At 48.7% G+C, this 16,173-nt stretch overlaps 1 protein-coding gene across 2 annotated transcripts; it reads left to right on the forward strand.

Moving 5' to 3' along the window:
• The first annotated feature begins 1,809 nt into the window (after positions 1-1,809).
• tsr2 (TSR2 ribosome maturation factor) lies at positions 1,810-15,631 on the forward strand. Of its 2 annotated transcripts, XM_063035539.1 has the most exons (6): positions 1,847-1,956; positions 2,687-2,876; positions 9,676-9,766; positions 11,490-11,581; positions 12,876-13,073; positions 14,755-15,631. In XM_063035539.1, exons 2-6 carry the CDS (start codon positions 2,817-2,819, stop codon positions 14,875-14,877), a joined length of 564 nt encoding a protein of 187 aa, XP_062891609.1. In that variant the 5' UTR covers positions 1,847-1,956; positions 2,687-2,816; the 3' UTR covers positions 14,878-15,631. The 2 variants fall into 2 exon arrangements, with proteins under 2 accessions (XP_062891607.1, XP_062891609.1); XM_063035537.1 differs by lacking the exon at positions 2,687-2,876 and having other exon boundaries at positions 1,810-1,956.
• Positions 15,632-16,173: the final 542 nt, after the last annotated feature.

Here is a 16,173-nt window from a genome sequence, read left to right on the forward strand (position 1 = left end):
ATGATGAGGCCAAACTCCCTGTAGGCACGCTGAAAGTTGTAATAGAATTAAAAAATGACTCCATGATAATATTTAAGTACATACTGTATTTTAACGTCACATTTTCTGCATATACCCAGTTTACAGATTACAGATTGGTTTACAGATTAGACAAAATCACTAAACAAAGTATTATATTAGACAATCTAATAAGGATACACCTTATGCTTTTGTTTCTTTTAGGGACCACAACATATTAGGGAGGCTGATCGCAGGGGAGGCTGCTCAAGTATTTCACAAACAACAGGAATTCTGCAGATGCTGGAAATTCAAGCAACACATCAAAGTTGCTGGTGAATGCAGCAGGCCAGGCAGCATCTCTAGGAAGAGGTGCAGTCGACGTTTCAGGCCGAGACCCTTCGTCAGGACTAACTGAAGGAAGAGTGAGTAAGGGATTTGAAAGTTGGAGGGGAAGGGGGAGATCCAAAATGATAGGAGAAGACAGGAGGGGGAGGGATGGAGCCAAGAGCTGGACAGGTGATAGGCAAAAGGGATACGAGAGGATCATGGGACAGGAGGTTCGGGAAGAAAGGCAAGGGGGGGGGTTGGACCCAGAGGATGGGCAAGGGGTATATTCAGAGGGACAGAAGGAGAAAAAGGAGAGTGAGAGAAAGAATGTGTGCATAAAAATAAGTAACAGATGGGGTAAGAGGGGGAGGTGGGGCATCAGTGGAAGTTAGAGAAGTCGATGTTCATGCCTTTTATATATTGGAGAGACCCGACACAGACTGGGAGACCGCTTTGCTGAATATCTACACTCTGTCCGCCACAGAAAGCAGGATCTCCCAGTGGCCACACATTTTAATTCCACATCCCATTCTCATTCTGATATGTCTATCCACGGCCTCCTCTACTGTAAAGATGAAGCCACACTCAGGTTGGAGGAACAACACCTTATATTCCGTCTGGGTAGCCTCCAACCTGATGGCATGAACATCGACTTCTCTAACTTCCACTGATGCCCCACCTCCCCCTCGTACCCCATCTGTTACTTATTTTTATGAACACATTCTTTCTCTCACTCTCCTTTTTCTCCTTCTGTCCCTCTGAATATACCCCTTGCCCATCCTCTGGGTCCAACCCCCCCCCTTGTCTTTCTCCCCTGACCTCCTGTCCCATGATCCTCTCGTATCCCTTTTGCCAATCACCTGTCCAGCTCTTGGCTCCATCCCTCCCCCTCCTGTCTTCTCCTATCATTTTGGATCTCCCCCTCACCCTCCCACTTTCAAATCTCTTACTAGCTCTTCCTTCAGTTAGTCCTGACGAAGGGTCTCGGCCTGAAACGTGGACTGCACCTCTTCCCAGAGATGCTGCCTGGCCTGCTGTGTTCACCAGCAACTTTGATGTGTGTTGCTCAAGTATTTCACAGTTCTTTTCAGCAGAGCCACATCACAGTACCAGGAAAGTTTGCAAAAGAAATTGAAAAGCTATTTGTATTAGCATTGAGATTGCCAACAAAATACTCAACAAGGAATATGTGTGTGTGTAAATAGTTTCAATATGTGTCAAATAAATTGTTGTGTTCTTTCATAATCAAATGTCCCGTATACATGCGCCCTTGGAGGTCGACCGGGGGGGGTCGGGAATATGGGGTTGCGGGGGTGGGATAGTTTTTGCAGGGTGGGATGTCTGGGAAATAGTTCAATTTGCACCAGGGCAGGAAATGTAGTTGCTACTCCACAGCGCCAGGGGCAGCAGAGTCACCGCTCCCTCGTCGGCCCTAAGACCGACTGAGCAGGTGTCGGAGCATAGCTGGGCGCGCATGCCCAGTTTAACGCGGCCTGGGTCATGTCCAACTACGCATGCGCGGATAGCCGGTCGCCGTCGTAGGCGTGCACGGTGGAGATGGCGGAGCGGGTTCCCGGGCTCTTCGTGGAGGGCATCAGGACAGCTCTGGAAGCTTGGCCCGCCTACCAGGTAAGAGGAAGAGGAATGTCCGCCGTTACCGGGGAGGCGGAGTTAGGGCGGGGAAGACGAGCGCCGCCCAGACGGACGACGCCGTGGCCAAATTCGGTTCTGAGGCGGGAGCGGAGCAGCGGCGTTGCCAGGAAATGATGCATGGAGACGGCGCGGAGTGATGTCATGACGCATGCTCATTTCCGGGAAGCTGTGCCCCCTAGCAGGACCATAGCTGGCCGTGACTGTGACTGGGGTGGTGATTTCGTTGAATTGAAAGATAAAGTTCAAAGTAAATTTAATATCAAAGTAAACAACAGGAATTCTGCAGATGCTGGAAATTCAAGCAACACACATCAAAGTTGCTGGTGAACGCAGTCGACTGTACCTCTTCCTAGAGATGCTGCCTGGCCTGCTGCGTTCACTAGCAACTTTGATGTGTGTTGCTTATTATCAAAGTACATATGATACCGTATACATCCCTGAGATCCACTTTCTTGCTGGCATGCTCAATAAATCCATTATAGGATAGTAACCATAATAGAATCAATTAAAAACAGCACCAACTTGGGCTTTCAATCAGTGTGCAAAGGACAACAAATTGTACAAATTGAAGAAGAAAAATATAGTAATAATAAGCAATAAGTATCCAGAGCACGAGATGAAGTCTTTGAAAGTGAGTCCATAGGTTTTGGGAGCATTTCAGTGATAGGGCAAGTGAAGTTGAGTGAAATTATCCCCTATGTTTCAGGAGCCTGATGGTTAAGGGTAATGACTGTTCCTGAACCTGGTGGTGTGAGTCCTGAGTCTCCTGTACCTACTCCCTGATGGCAGCAGTGAGAAGAGAGCATGTCCTGGATGGTTGGGATCCTTGATGATGCATGCTGCTTTCCTGTGACAACGTCACATACATGGGATCTTGGAGATTTTTGTATAAATTGGTAGGCAGTTTATATCTGTCACATGTAAATCAAACACAGGCTTCATTACAGTCTTTGGGGATTGATAGTTTTCATTTAAAAACTTTTAGGTTATGGGAGTGACTTCAATTCAGTATCGCCTTTCATTACTTACAAATCCATAGGGCACTTTGGGGTAACTTGGCTTTCGTTTGAAAGAGAAGTTGAAAGGATTTTTCCCCCCAACTCTTTACACCACACTGCAGTCTAGTTGCTGGTGGCAATGCAGCTTTGAGTTGGACTGCCATCTGCCATAAAAAGTCAGTGGAAGTCCAATGTACCGAGATACAGTACATTTTGTTACACGGGTCACCTGGACAGAACAACCACACAAAGGTGCATCATAGTACAAAGTAAAAACAAATAAATATTTTTTATTGTCATGTGTACTGAGGTCCAGTGAAAAGCTTGTTTTGCCTGCTGTTCATGCAGATCAATTCATTACACGGTGCATTGAGGGCAAACAAGGTAAAACAAAACAGAATGCAGAATATTTTGGAAACAGAAGAGATTCTGCTGGAAATCCAGAGCAGAACGTACAAAGTGCAGGAGGAAGTCAGATAGCATCTGTGGAAGTGACTCATCATCAGGAGTAGAAAGGAAAGGGGGGGGGAGAATATAAAAAGGGTTGGGGGAGGGGAAGGAGTGGTTGCTGAGGCCAGCCACTGCTCTGTCATCAGCGAACTTGCTGATTCGGTTTGAACTAGATCTAGCAATACAGTCATACATCAGTACAGTGAGCTGAGTGGGGGAGGGGGGCACTGGTGATCAGTATAATGGAGTTAGAGACAGACTGACAGGGGCCTTTCTGGAAAGAGTCCAAGTTACAGAGAGAGGTGTTGACAGTTTACCCAGCAGCTTCTGAGGGATGATCTTGTACATGCCAAGTTGAAGTCAGTAAACGGCATCCTTGCGGATGAGGGGTCATTTTCCAGGTGGGACAGGACAGAGAGGAGTGCAGAGGCACTAGGGCACGATCGGTACAGCGATTTGAGCGACTGGTGAACTAATGTAGTTCTAATGTAGCAGGAAGGTGGGATTTAACACGATCCATAACCAGTCACTTACAGCAGCGGTCCCCAACTACCGGGCCGCAGAGCATGTGCTACCGGGCCGCGAGGAAACGATATGAGTCAGCTGCACCTTTCCTCATTCCCTGTCACGCACTGTTGAACTTGAACATTGGGTTACCAACTGTCCCGTATTAGCCGGGACATCCCGTATATTGAGCTAAATTGGTTTGTCCCATATGGGACTGCCCTTGTCCCATATTTCCCCCCGCTAAGGTAGAACGTTCCTTTGAAACCTTTCGTGCCGAAATGGCGTAAAGCGAAGAAGCAATTATCATTAATTTATATGGGAAAAATTTTTGAGCGTTTCCAGACCCAAAAAATAACCTACCAAATCATACCAAATAACACATAAAACTGAAAATAAATAACACTAACATATAGTAAAAGCAGGAATGATATAATAAATACACAGCCTATATAAAGTAGAAATAATGTATGTACAGTGTAGTTGGGAAGATGAAGGGAAAACTGATTTGTGGGGAAAAAACCGGTACGTACGCGCATGCGCACATCACATGTGTACGTCACGCATGCGCGCACGGGTGCCCGCGCAAGGCTTCATGGTCATGGTAGGCTTTCCTGGGGTAAAGTGTCCTGGGATTTGACTGCTACTTTCGTCCCTTATTTGGGAGTGAGAAAGTTGGCAACCCTAACTGTAACAGACATGTTGAGGTGAGTTTAACCCCACTTGAACACCCCCCCCACCCCATGGTCGGCCGGTCCACAAGGATGTTGTCAATATTAAACTGGTCCGCAGTGCAAAAAAGGTTGGGGACCCCTGACTTGCAGCATGGTAAGGAGTTCAAAGTACTTTTATTGTCGAAGTATGTATACATTTTATAACTTTGAGATTAGTCTCCTAACAGGCAGCCAGAAAGCAAAGGAACCCACATTTAAAAAAAGACCGAACGCCCAATGTAGGGAGGAAAAAAACACATCGTGCCTGTTTTTTAAAAAAAAAACCTGTAAAATATAAAGACTGTTGAACACCCAATCTGCAGAGAAATGGAACACATCATGCAAACAATAACCGCGAGCAAATAGAGTTCTGACCTAATCCGCAAAGAGAGCCCAGTAGTTCAGCGCCGAGCCGAGTCGTGGGGCAGCGGTCTAAACCGGCCCCACCCTCGCTTGTGCTGACTGCCACGCTATTCTGTCAGTATGAGCGAAGATGCAGTGAAAAGCTGTGTGCCAATCAGTCCAGACATGGAGGTGGTATAATAAAAAAACAACCAGAATGCCACAAACAGGACAACGTAGTCACTACTGTTTAGCTTCCTACGCGGTCAAGAAAGCTCACTGCATCTCTGCTTTCTGACTTCATTCGTACTTGCCTCGTTCTACAGGAGCAGAGTAGAGAGCACCCGAACTGCTTGGTACGGAAACTGCACTGTCGCAGACACTGTCAAAACTGCCCAACGTATCATTGGCATCAGCCTGCCCGCCATCAAGGACGTAGACGGAAAAGGGCCAGTAACAGTATGAAGGATCCCACCCACTCTGCTCGTGGACCGTTTGTCCCACTCCCATCGGGGAGGAGGCTACGTGGCATCCACGCCAGGACCATCAGGCTCAAAACAGTTCCCTTCCCCGAGCAGTGAGCTAGATTAACACCTGCAGCCACTAACCCACCCCTCCACACCCCCAACCACCACTACTTTGTAATTTTCTGTCAGTCACCGTATGTACAGACACTCCTGTGCCTAGCGTCACCTCATGGACGTGCGATCAATCTATGTATATAAGCTATCTTGTAGTGTGCTTTTGTATTGTGTATTTTTAAATTATTGTGTTCTTGTGTTTTTTTTTGTGCTGTATCAGATCCGGAGTAATGATTATTTACTTCTCCTTTACACTTGTGTACTGGAAATGACATTGAGCCATCTTGAATCTTGTTTGCGCAATCCCGATACAATCCGACATTGGAAAATCCCACACCACTTTCTCTCAATTCATAAACACAGGAGATTCTGTAGATCTGGAAGTCCCGAGTAACACACAAAAGGCTGGAGGAACTCAGCTGGTCGGTGGAGAGGAATGCACAGCTAACATTTCGGGCCGAGACCCCCTCATCAGCTCCTTCCCTTCCTTTCCCCAAAACTTCTTATTCTGGGCTCTTCCCCCTGCCTCTCCAGTCCTGATGAAAGGTCTCGGCCCGAAATGTCGACTCTTTGTTACTCTCCATAGACGCTGCCTGACCTGCTGAGTTCCTGCAGCATTTTGTGTGTGCTTCTCTCAGTGCGTCCGGTTTGCTGGTCTAAACCTTGTCACGTAAACTGCAACCTGCAGGGTAAACACAGCGGAACGCGGGGCACCGCTTGCCCGTCTACAGGCGCCGTCCAAGAGTCAAACTCACAGCGGGTATTGTACTGAATCGTGCCGGGATCATCTTGTGTGCCTTCAGAGATGCTGACACCCTGAAACTTGAAACTGCTGACAGCAGTAAGGCTGATCAACATCTCCAACCAGTAACCCACTTTTCCACACCCTCAACCCCCACAACTTCATCATTTCCTGTGGGTCACTGAATCCCACAGCAGCAATCTCTTACTCAATGTCAGCAAGATTATTGACTTCGTGGGGAGGAAACCAGAGGTCCATGCGCCAGTCCTCGGAGGAGCAGAGGTGGAGAGGGTCAGCAACTTTAAATTCCTTGGTGGTGTCATTTCAGAAGAAACTGTCTTGGGCTCAGCACACAAGAAGGCAAGGTAGCATCTCTACTTCCTTAGGAGTTAGAAGAGATTTGGCACGGCATCTAAAACTTTGCCACGTGTGTAGTGGAAAGTTTATTGACTGGCTGCATCACAGCCTGGTATGGAAACACCAATGCCCTTGAATGGAAAATGCTATAAAAGGTAGTAGACGTGGCCCAGTCCGTCACAGGTAAAGTCCTCCCCACCATTGAGCACACCTACCCAAAGTGTCGCTGGAAGGCAGCATCCATCATTGAGGGCACCCACCACCCAGCTCGTGCTCTCTTCTCACTGCTGCCATCAGGAAGGAGGCACAGGCTATTACCCCTCAACCATCGAGCTCTTGAAAGCCTGCTGGTTGAGGGGTCAAAGAGTATAACTTCACTGAACACTGAATTGTTCCCGAAACCTATGGACTCACTTTCAAGCACTCTTCATCTCATGTTCTCGATATTTATTATTATTATTTCTTTCTTTTTGTATTAGCACGGTTGTCTTTTGCACACTGGTTGAGCACCCAAGTTAGTGAGGTATTTCAGTGATTCTGTTGTGTTTACTATTTTGTTATGGATCTATTGAGTATGCCCATAAGAAAATGAATCTCAGGGTTGTATAGAGGGACATATATATATCCTTTGATAATAAGTTTACTTTGAACTCTGTAGAGACAATGTATGTATGTAAGCCAGAGTAACAATTATTTCATTCTGCTTTACACTTGTCTACTGGCAGTGACATTAAACAATGTTGAATAATATTACTGTTACAGAGGAAGTTCAGGCAGACAATAATGAGTAAGGACAAGGTAAATTTAGAGGTCACAGGTCCATCTTGTTGTAGAAGAGATCTGTTCAATAGACCTATAACAATGGGAGAGAAGCTGTATGCCATCCAGAAGGATTGTTCCAGATGTGGGGACATCAAGGTAATACTCTGGGAAAAACAAGTTTACAACTAGGAAATGGTTGGTTAGCGAGTTTGCAGATAACATGAGGGTTGGTGGAGCTCTGGATGGTGGAGAAGGTTGTCGTAGGTTGCAATGGGACAGCATGAAGAGCTGAGCTGAGCAGCGGCAGATGGGAGTTCAACTGGGAAAAATGCAAAGTGATTCACTTGGGAAGGTCGAACTTGAAGGCAGGGTGCAGAGTTAGTGGCTGGATTCCGAGCAGTGTGGAGGAACAGGGGGATCTTGGTATTCAAGTCCGTAGATCCCTCAAAATTGATGGGGTTGTTGAGAAGGTGTGTTGGCCTTTAACAGTCGGGAGACTGAGTTCAAGGGCCACGTGGTAATGCTGCAGCTCTGTAGCACTGATCATTAGTGTGGTTAAACCACGCTGGGAATGTTGTGTTCAGGTCTGGTCGACTCAACAGGACTTGGAAGGATGTGGAAGCTTTAGAAAGGGTGCAGAGGAGATCTGTCTGGATTAGGAAACATGTCTTATGAGGAGAGGTTGAGGCTTTTCTCTTTGGAGTGAGGGAGTATGAGAGGTGACTTGATAGAGGTGTACAGGATAATAAGAGGCATAAATCGAGTGGGGACAGGCAAAGACTTTTTCCCAGGGTGAGAATGGCTAATACGAGCGGCCGTAATTTTAAGGTGATTGGAGAAAGGTATGGGGGATGTCAGGTTTTTTACACAGTGGTGGGTGCGTGCATGCTCTGCAGCATGGAGGGGCATATATTGGGAGCATATAGGAGACAGATAGACACAAGGGATATGTAGGATGGAAGTGTTAGATTGATCTTAGAGCGGGTTAAAAGTGGGCACAATATTGTGGGCTGAAGGGGTTGTGCCATGCTGTAGTGTTCGATGTTCTCAAAGATCCAATTTAATGGCAAAGAAATATATACAATATACATACTGAAATGCTTTTTCTTCCCATTAAAACAGAATTTTATGTGTTAAAACGGAATGCAGAATGTAGTGGAATTGCGTTACGTTTACCAAGATAGAGTGAAAGGTGTTCTGTGACCCACTGGTGAACCTCAAGTAACGATGAGTCAGAGTTCAGGAAGGAGAGAGAGAGCTGTGGAGCATGGTGTCATGACAACAACCTTTCTGTCCGTCAGCCAAACACAAGAGCTGGTCACTGATTTTCGGAAGCAGGATGGTATACGCACTCCTGTCTACACCAGTGGTGCCAAGGCAGAGAGCTTCCTGCTCCTTATAGAGTCAGCGCAGAAGCAGGCCCCTCAGTGCGTGAAATCTGCGATTAAGCTTAGTCCCGTTGACCTCCATACCCCTCCCATCCATGTACTTGTCCAAACTTCTCTTAAATGTCGAAATCAAACCCACAACCACCACTTCCACTGGCAGTCTGTTCCGCACTTGCACCCCGCCCCTAAATAGAAGTACGTCCTGTTCTAAAAGGATGTACTTCTATTCTGAGGTTGTGCCCTCTTGTCCTAGACCACCCCCCCCACTATAGGAAACATCCTCTCCATATCCACTCTGTCAAGGCCTTTCAGTATCCAACAGATTTCAATGAGATCATTGTCCCCGCCCCCCATTCTTCTAAACTGTAGCGAGTGCAGGCCCAGAATCATCAAACGTTCCTCATACATTAACCCTTTATTCCATGGATCATTCTCGTGTATCTCTGGACCCCTTAGTGGTCTTGGTCCATGGCATAAGAAAGGTTGGGGACCCCTGCTCTGGACCTTCTCCGATGCTAATCCCATCTTTTCTTAGATAAGGGGCCCAAAACTGTTCATAATACTCCAAGTGTGGTCTGACCAATGCCTTATAAAGCCTCAGCATTCCATCCCTGATTTTATGTCCTAGTCCTCTCAAGCCCAGTCCATCCCAGACACCATCCTCCCTTCCATGAACTCCGTCCGTGCTTTTTACTACCACAGGAAAACAACACAGTCCGGGACCCCTCCCACCCTGTCATTCTCCCTTCCCTTCGGGTAGAGCGTACAGAAGCTTGCAGACATGTACCACCAGGTTCAAGAGCAGCTGCTATCCTGTGGCTATAGAACTGAGAGTTTTGTTTTGTTGCCAATCTGCAGGTGGCCCTGGAGAATGGATTCGGGGGAGCTCACGGCCAACAGAAAGCAGCCTGGATGGTGACGGCAGTCGAGCAGTATTTCTATGACAACGGTGAGTGATGTCCACAGTTCCTGGAGAATTTAGAATTCTAGTGGGACGAAGAATGTGTTTGAGGAGGTTCATGTGAAAGATCCTGGGAATGAAAAGGTTAACGTATGAGGAGTATGCCTCTGGACCTGTACTCACTGGAGTTTAGAAGAATGAGGAGGGATCTCACTGAAATCTATTGAATTTTGAAAGGTCAAGATAGAGTGGATGTGGAAAGGATGTTTTTTCTAGTGGAAGAGTCTGGGACCAGAGGGCACAGCCTCAGAATAGAAGGATGTTCCTCCTTCTGATTGTCTGTAGAATGTTTAAATTCAAACTTTCCACTTCTCTGGAACTCGATTCTTTAAGATTAAAGATCTCCTGGCAGCCGCCCATTTTAATTCCACTCGCCATCCCAACATGTCGGTCCATGGCCGCCTCTACTTCCACGATGAGGCCAAGCTCAGGTTGGAGGAGCAACCCCTCGTATTCCGTCGGGGTGGCCTGCAACCTGATGGCATGTACATTATTCTAACTTCCAGTAATCTCTCTCCTCTTCCCCCCCCCCCACCTTTTTCCATTACCCATTCTGGCTCCCCTCTCACCCCTTCCCTTCTCCTGACATGCCCATTATTTCTCTCTGGTTCCCCTCCTCCTCCTCTCCTTTCTCCTATGCTCCACTCTCTTCTCCCATCAGATTCCTCTTCTTCAGCTCTTTACTTCTTCCACCTATCACTTCCCAGCCTCTTGCTTCTTACTTCACCCTCACTGCCCCCACCCCTCCAACCTGGCATCACCCATCACCTGCAGACTTCTTATTCTGGACTCTGTCCCCTGTCTCTCCAGTCCTGAAAAAGGGTCTCTGCCTGAAAAGTCAACAGTTTATTCCCCTCAGGCAACACACACAAAATGCTGGTGGAACGCAGCGGGCCAGGCAGCATCCATAGGAAGAAGCACAGTCGACGTTTCAGTACTGACTGAAAGAAGAGATAGTAAGAGATTTGAAAGTAGGAGGGGAGGGATGGAGCTAAGAGCTGGAAAGTTGATTGACAAAAGGGATACAAGACTGGAGAAGGGAGAGGATCATGGGACGGGAGGCCCAGGGAGAAAGAAAGGGGGAGGGGAGTGCCAGAGGAAGATGGGGAGCAGGCAAGGATGTCCCTCTCACAATTACTCCTTGCCTGCTCCCCATCTTCCTCTGGCGCTCCCCTCCCACTTTCTTTCTCCCTGGGCCTCCCGTCCCATGATCCTCTCCCTTCTCCAGTCTTGTATCCCTTTTGCCAATCAACTGTCCAGCTCTCGGCTCCATCCCTCCCCCTCCTGTCTTCTCCTATCATTTTGGATCTCCCTCTCTCCCTCCTACTTTCAAATCTCTTGCCATCTCTTCTTTCAGTTAGTCGTGATGAAGGGTCTCGGCCCGAAACGTTGACAGTACTTCTTCCTATAGATGCTGCCTGGCCTGCTGCGTTCACCAGCATTTTGTGTGTGTTGAATTTCCAGCATCTGCACATTTCCTTGTGTTTGTGTTTATTCCCCTCCATAGACGCTGCCCGAACTGCTGGGTTCCTTCAGAATTTCCAGCATCCACAGATGCTCAATCTTTAAAAACTGGAAGCTTTCGGGACAGACTTGCTTGGGTAGGTTAAGGGCTAAAATGATGTTAGTTGTCTACTCTTGAACCAATGTGTGCTCTCATTCTGCTTTAATTCTCTGTGCTTACTGCTCATCCGTGCTGCCTGTGCCTCAGCTGACCTGGAGAGCGAGGAGGTGGAGGAGCTGTTGGCGGACATTCTGGATAATGAGTTCGACACGGTGGTAGAGGACGGCAGCCTATCCGAGGTGAGAGGCGCGGGTGGCAGCTGGGAGGGTTACGGGATTCTCTGGCAGGGCTCATCATGGGTTTACATCTTAATCCCCTTTACCTGTGGATCTGGGCCTCTGGTGTCCTCGCCTTGTCCTGATGAGGCCCCCCAGTGTCTGGCCAATGCTATCGGTCCGGTCCGGTCCATTCTGCCCCGTCAGCTATGGAGCACCTACCCCTCTCGCCCCAACTCTGCAGCACTAATCCTTCCCCATCTCTGTGACCCTGGCCCCTCCCTCCCTCCCTCCCTCCCTCACACCTTCATATTCCTGCTCCTGCCTCTTTCCTTCCAGTCTGATGAAGGGTCTCTGCCTGAAATGTCGACTGTTTATTCCTCTCCACAGATGCTGCCTGACCTGCTGAGTTCCTTCAGTTTGTGTGTGTTGCTCTGGATTTCCAGCATCTGCAGAATCTCTTGTGTTTGCTCTTCTGAACTCCCTGTGTCTGTAACCATCCACCTCCTCCCCCCAACTACCTCCACCACCCTCCTCCCATCTCTACAGCCTTGTCTGCCCCTCCTGATCCCTGCGAGCCCTTCCCATCTTTCAACTCTGCCCATCCCCCAATCTGTTTTACGTCTGTGACTCTCTCCTCTTCTGGAGGTGGGGGGGAGGTGAGACTGTAGGAGGGAGGGCTTGATGAGGACAGGGTGAGTGCAGGGGCTGGGGGAGGCAGTGATGGCGTGGAGAGGGATGCAGGGGCAATGGGGGTGTAGTGAAGGGATAGGGATGGCTGCAGGGGCCAGTGGTGGTTGCCGAGATGGGGGGGGGGTGGTGTCAAAGCCGAAGGGGGCTACAAAAATGAGAAAAGTGAGGTATAGGAGACAATGAAGTTTATGGAGACAAAGGGGGAAGGGATCAAGGGAGGGGTATGGGGGCTGGAAAAGGTCAAGAAGGCAGGGATGGAGGGGTTACAGAAATAGGAAGGGGTGTAGGGGAGGGAGGGGCTCATGGAGACAGGGAGAAGCGTAGGGGACAGAGGGTGTCACCGAGATGGGGAGGGGTGAAAGGGGGGGGAAGAGGGGTCACAGTGATGGGGAGGAGTGTAGGGGAGGGAGAGGGCTTACAGAGATGGGGAGGGGTGAGGCTGAGGGGTTATAGAGGTGGGGTATGGGGGTGATGTTGGTGTCATGGTGGGTGGTCACAGATGGAGGTGTTGGGCGGAGGGGTTACAGAGAGAGGGAAGGGTAAGGGGGGGCGTTATGGGGGTTTACACCCACTGGGAAGGGGTCACTGCCGTGCTGGTGTGAGCGTTTGCTGCTTTCGTCACCAGGTGGCTCACCAGATCTGGAGCACCTTCGCCCTGTGCCAGAGGGGTCAGGAGTCGGAGGTGAGGGCTCGCATCCAGCAGCTGGTGGAGAGGCGGAACCGTGTGCGGGTGGAAGTGGTGCCGGCCCGAAGGCCCGGGGAGGAAGCCGCTGAAGAGGACAGTGAGGAGGAGGAGGAGGACGAGGAGGAGGATGGAGCAGAGGTAAGACCCTTTCTGTCAGTGGCATTCCGCCCCTCTGTGCAGTGCTGAGGCCCGAGTTGCCCCTGCACACCCGGTATGGCACTGAAGATTAGCTTCATTTGTCACGAACACTGAAACATGCTGAGTCAACGACCGACACAGTCGGAGGATGTGCTGGGGACAGCCCACGACTGTCACCATGATTCCAGCCCCAACAAAGCATGACCACCACTCAGCAACCCTCCCCGTTATATTTCTCTGGACTGTGGGAGGAGACCGGAGCACCAGGAGGAAAGCCACCCAGTCACGGGGAGAACCTGCAGACTCCTTACAGACAGCGGCAGGGGTTGAACCCCGATCTTCTGATCACTTCCGCTGTAAAGCGTGGTGCTAACCGCCGTGCTACCCCGAGTATCAGTTACAACGTTTGACCGTTTTTTATAAGGTTCTTTTGGGTCTCTTTGTTCTGTGGCTGCCTGTTAGGAGACGAATCTCAACGTCGTATAATCTTTGATGGTAAACATACTTTGAATTAAAGAGAGCTTGGACAAATTTGTTTTTTTTCTTCCCAGAGCATCTGTCCTGATAGAGATTTTAAAATTATAAGAGCTGTAGATAGTTAGACATTCGGAATCTTTTCCCCAGGGTAGAAAAGTCCAACAGCAGAGGACCATACTTTTAAACTGAGAGGGGGAAGGTTTAAAGGTGACATAAGGAGCTGATTTTTTTGACAACGCAGTGAGTGGTAAGTGTGTATAGTCAATAAGTGGGGCTGGCAGTGGAACGAGGCAGCTTGATGGAGGTTTAGCCAGACACATAAATATGAAAGGAGTGGAGAGAGATGGATGTTATATGGGAGGGGGACAGTTACTGTAAATGGGCATCAAGATTGGCACAGCCTAGTGGGCCAAATGGTCTATCCAGCACTTTGCTGTGGAGTGATCTCTGCCCCAGAGGGTTAGGAGAGTGGATTACGGAGGGGAATTTAAAAAGCAGATATGTTCAGTGGCTACTTGATGAGATGCCCCCTGTACCAAATAAAGTGGGCACTGAGTGTATGTTCGTGGTCTTCTGCTATGGCCCATCTGCCTCAAGGCTCAGTGTGATATCTGCAGAGAGATGCTTCTCTGCACGCCACTGTTGTTTGCGTGATTATTTGGATTACTAGCCTTCCTGTCAGCTTGAACCAGTCTGGCCATTCTCCTCTGACCTCACTCTTTAACAAGGTGTTTTCACCCACAGAACTGCTGCTCACTGATGTTTTTTGTTTTTCGCACCGTTCTCTATAAACTCTGGAAACTGTTGTGTGTGAAAATCCCAGGAGATCAGCATTCTCTGAGATACTCGAACCACCTCATCTGGCACCAACAATCATTCCAGGGTCAAAATCACTTAGATCACATTGTTTCCTCCATTCTAATGTTTGGTCTGAACAACAACTGAACCTCTTGACCATGTCTGCATGCTTTGAATTGCTGACGCATGATTGGCCATTTAGATATTTGCATTAACAAGTAGATGTACAGGTGTATCAGATAAAGTAGCCACTAAGTGTAAATTTCTGAAGGATCAGGAGAACTGATGGTGATGGGAAGACAGGTAGAGAAGAGATCAACCACGATCTCGCCCAACGAAGGGTCAGCCTCGAGGGGCTGAAGTTGAGATGGGCAGCACTAATCCCTCTTCCTCTCCTTGTTGCCAGGCCATGGACTGCGACAGCCAGGCAGCTCCTGAGCCGAGATCCCTCTGCCCAGTGGCAGCCGAGAGGCCGAGCGAAGAAGAGGATCCTGATGGCTGGACTGTGGTGCGGCGGAGAAGGAAGTAGGCGGTGAGCGGAATTTGCTCCCCGTGTGCCTCCGTGGCTTGGAAAGACTCTTTTTTCCCCCAACAACCCTGCCCCTGCAGCGGGAGTTCCCTGTGATCAGCCTGGAAAAGATGGGAGTCAGAAACTCTAACTGCACAGCCTCACAACGGAGGCATTTGCACAGTCGCAGAGCCTTCCAGGAGTCTGTCACTGGATTCCCTTCTTCCTGTGTTTAAACACTTCCTCGTTGCAGTAATCAGTCACTCCGTACCTTGTGGACTGAAGCTCCAGTTCCCAATCCACCACCTTTAACGTACTCGGAAACAAATTGCATTCTCCGACCGGCCGTGGCGCCTCAGTGGGAGTTCTTCACTGGTGTTGAGCGAGACACAGCCCCAGAAACGGGCGCAGAGGGAGAGGTGGGCAGAGCAGATGGCGTCCAACCCCTGGACATCAGCACCAACGTCCGCCTGTTCCCTGTCCAGTAGACATCCAGTTCTGTCAGCGAAGCAGAGCAGCTGAATTCAAGCCAACCTTTTTTTTCCCCTGATGAACTTGACTGCCACACTTCTGTGTGTCATCCCTGGGAGGCCCAGGTTGAACTTCTTGTAAATAAGAAAGCAAATGATCAAAAACAATTCTAGGGAGATTTGTGTACCAGTTGGGAATGAGACTCTTGTTTGCAATTAAGTTCTCTGCTGAATAGATTTTGGAATTGATTCATTTTATTGTTAATAAAATAACTTTGGTAATGGTATTGTGAAACAACGAGATTCCAGTAAAATCTCTTTCTCAAGTTCAAGTTCATATGCATGTGTACAGCTAAACAAAACAGTATTCCTCTGGGAACACACATAAAAGTTGCTGGTGAACGCAGCAGGCCAGGTAGCATCTCTAGGAAGAGGTGCAGTCGACGTTTCAGGCCGAGACCCTTCGTCAGGACTAACTGAAGGAAAAGTGAGTAAGGGATTTGAAAGTTGGAGGGGGAGGGGGAGATCCAAAATGATAGGAGAAGACAGGAGGGGGAGGGATGGAGCCAAGAGCTGGACAGGTGATAGGCAAAAGGGATACGAGAGGATCATGGGACAGGAGGTCCGGGAAGAAAGACAAGGGGAGGGGGTTGGACCCAGAGGATGGGCAAGGGGTATATTAAGAGGGACACATTTTAATTCCACATCCCATTCCCATTCTGCGTCGGGTCTCGCCAATATATAAAAGGCATGAACATCGACTTCTCTAACTTCCACTGATGCCCCGCCTCCCCCTTGTACTCCATCTGTTACTTATTTTTATGCACACATTCTTTCTCTCACTCTC

Source organism: Mobula hypostoma, chromosome 28 (assembly GCF_963921235.1).
Source record: "Mobula hypostoma chromosome 28, sMobHyp1.1, whole genome shotgun sequence".
Taxonomy (NCBI): domain Eukaryota; kingdom Metazoa; phylum Chordata; class Chondrichthyes; order Myliobatiformes; family Myliobatidae; genus Mobula; species Mobula hypostoma.

Bases quoted from the DNA above. Each gene is read 5' to 3' on its own strand.
- tsr2 (XM_063035537.1), top strand. From the start codon at position 1,885: ATGGCGGAGCGGGTTCCCGGGCTCTTCGTGGAGGGCATCAGGACAGCT. The intron at 9,767-11,489 runs GTGAGTGATGTC...CCTGTGCCTCAG, and splicing joins GCAGTATTTCTATGACAACG to CTGACCTGGAGAGCGAGGAG. The intron at 13,074-14,754 runs GTAAGACCCTTT...CCTTGTTGCCAG, and splicing joins AGGAGGAGGATGGAGCAGAG to GCCATGGACTGCGACAGCCA.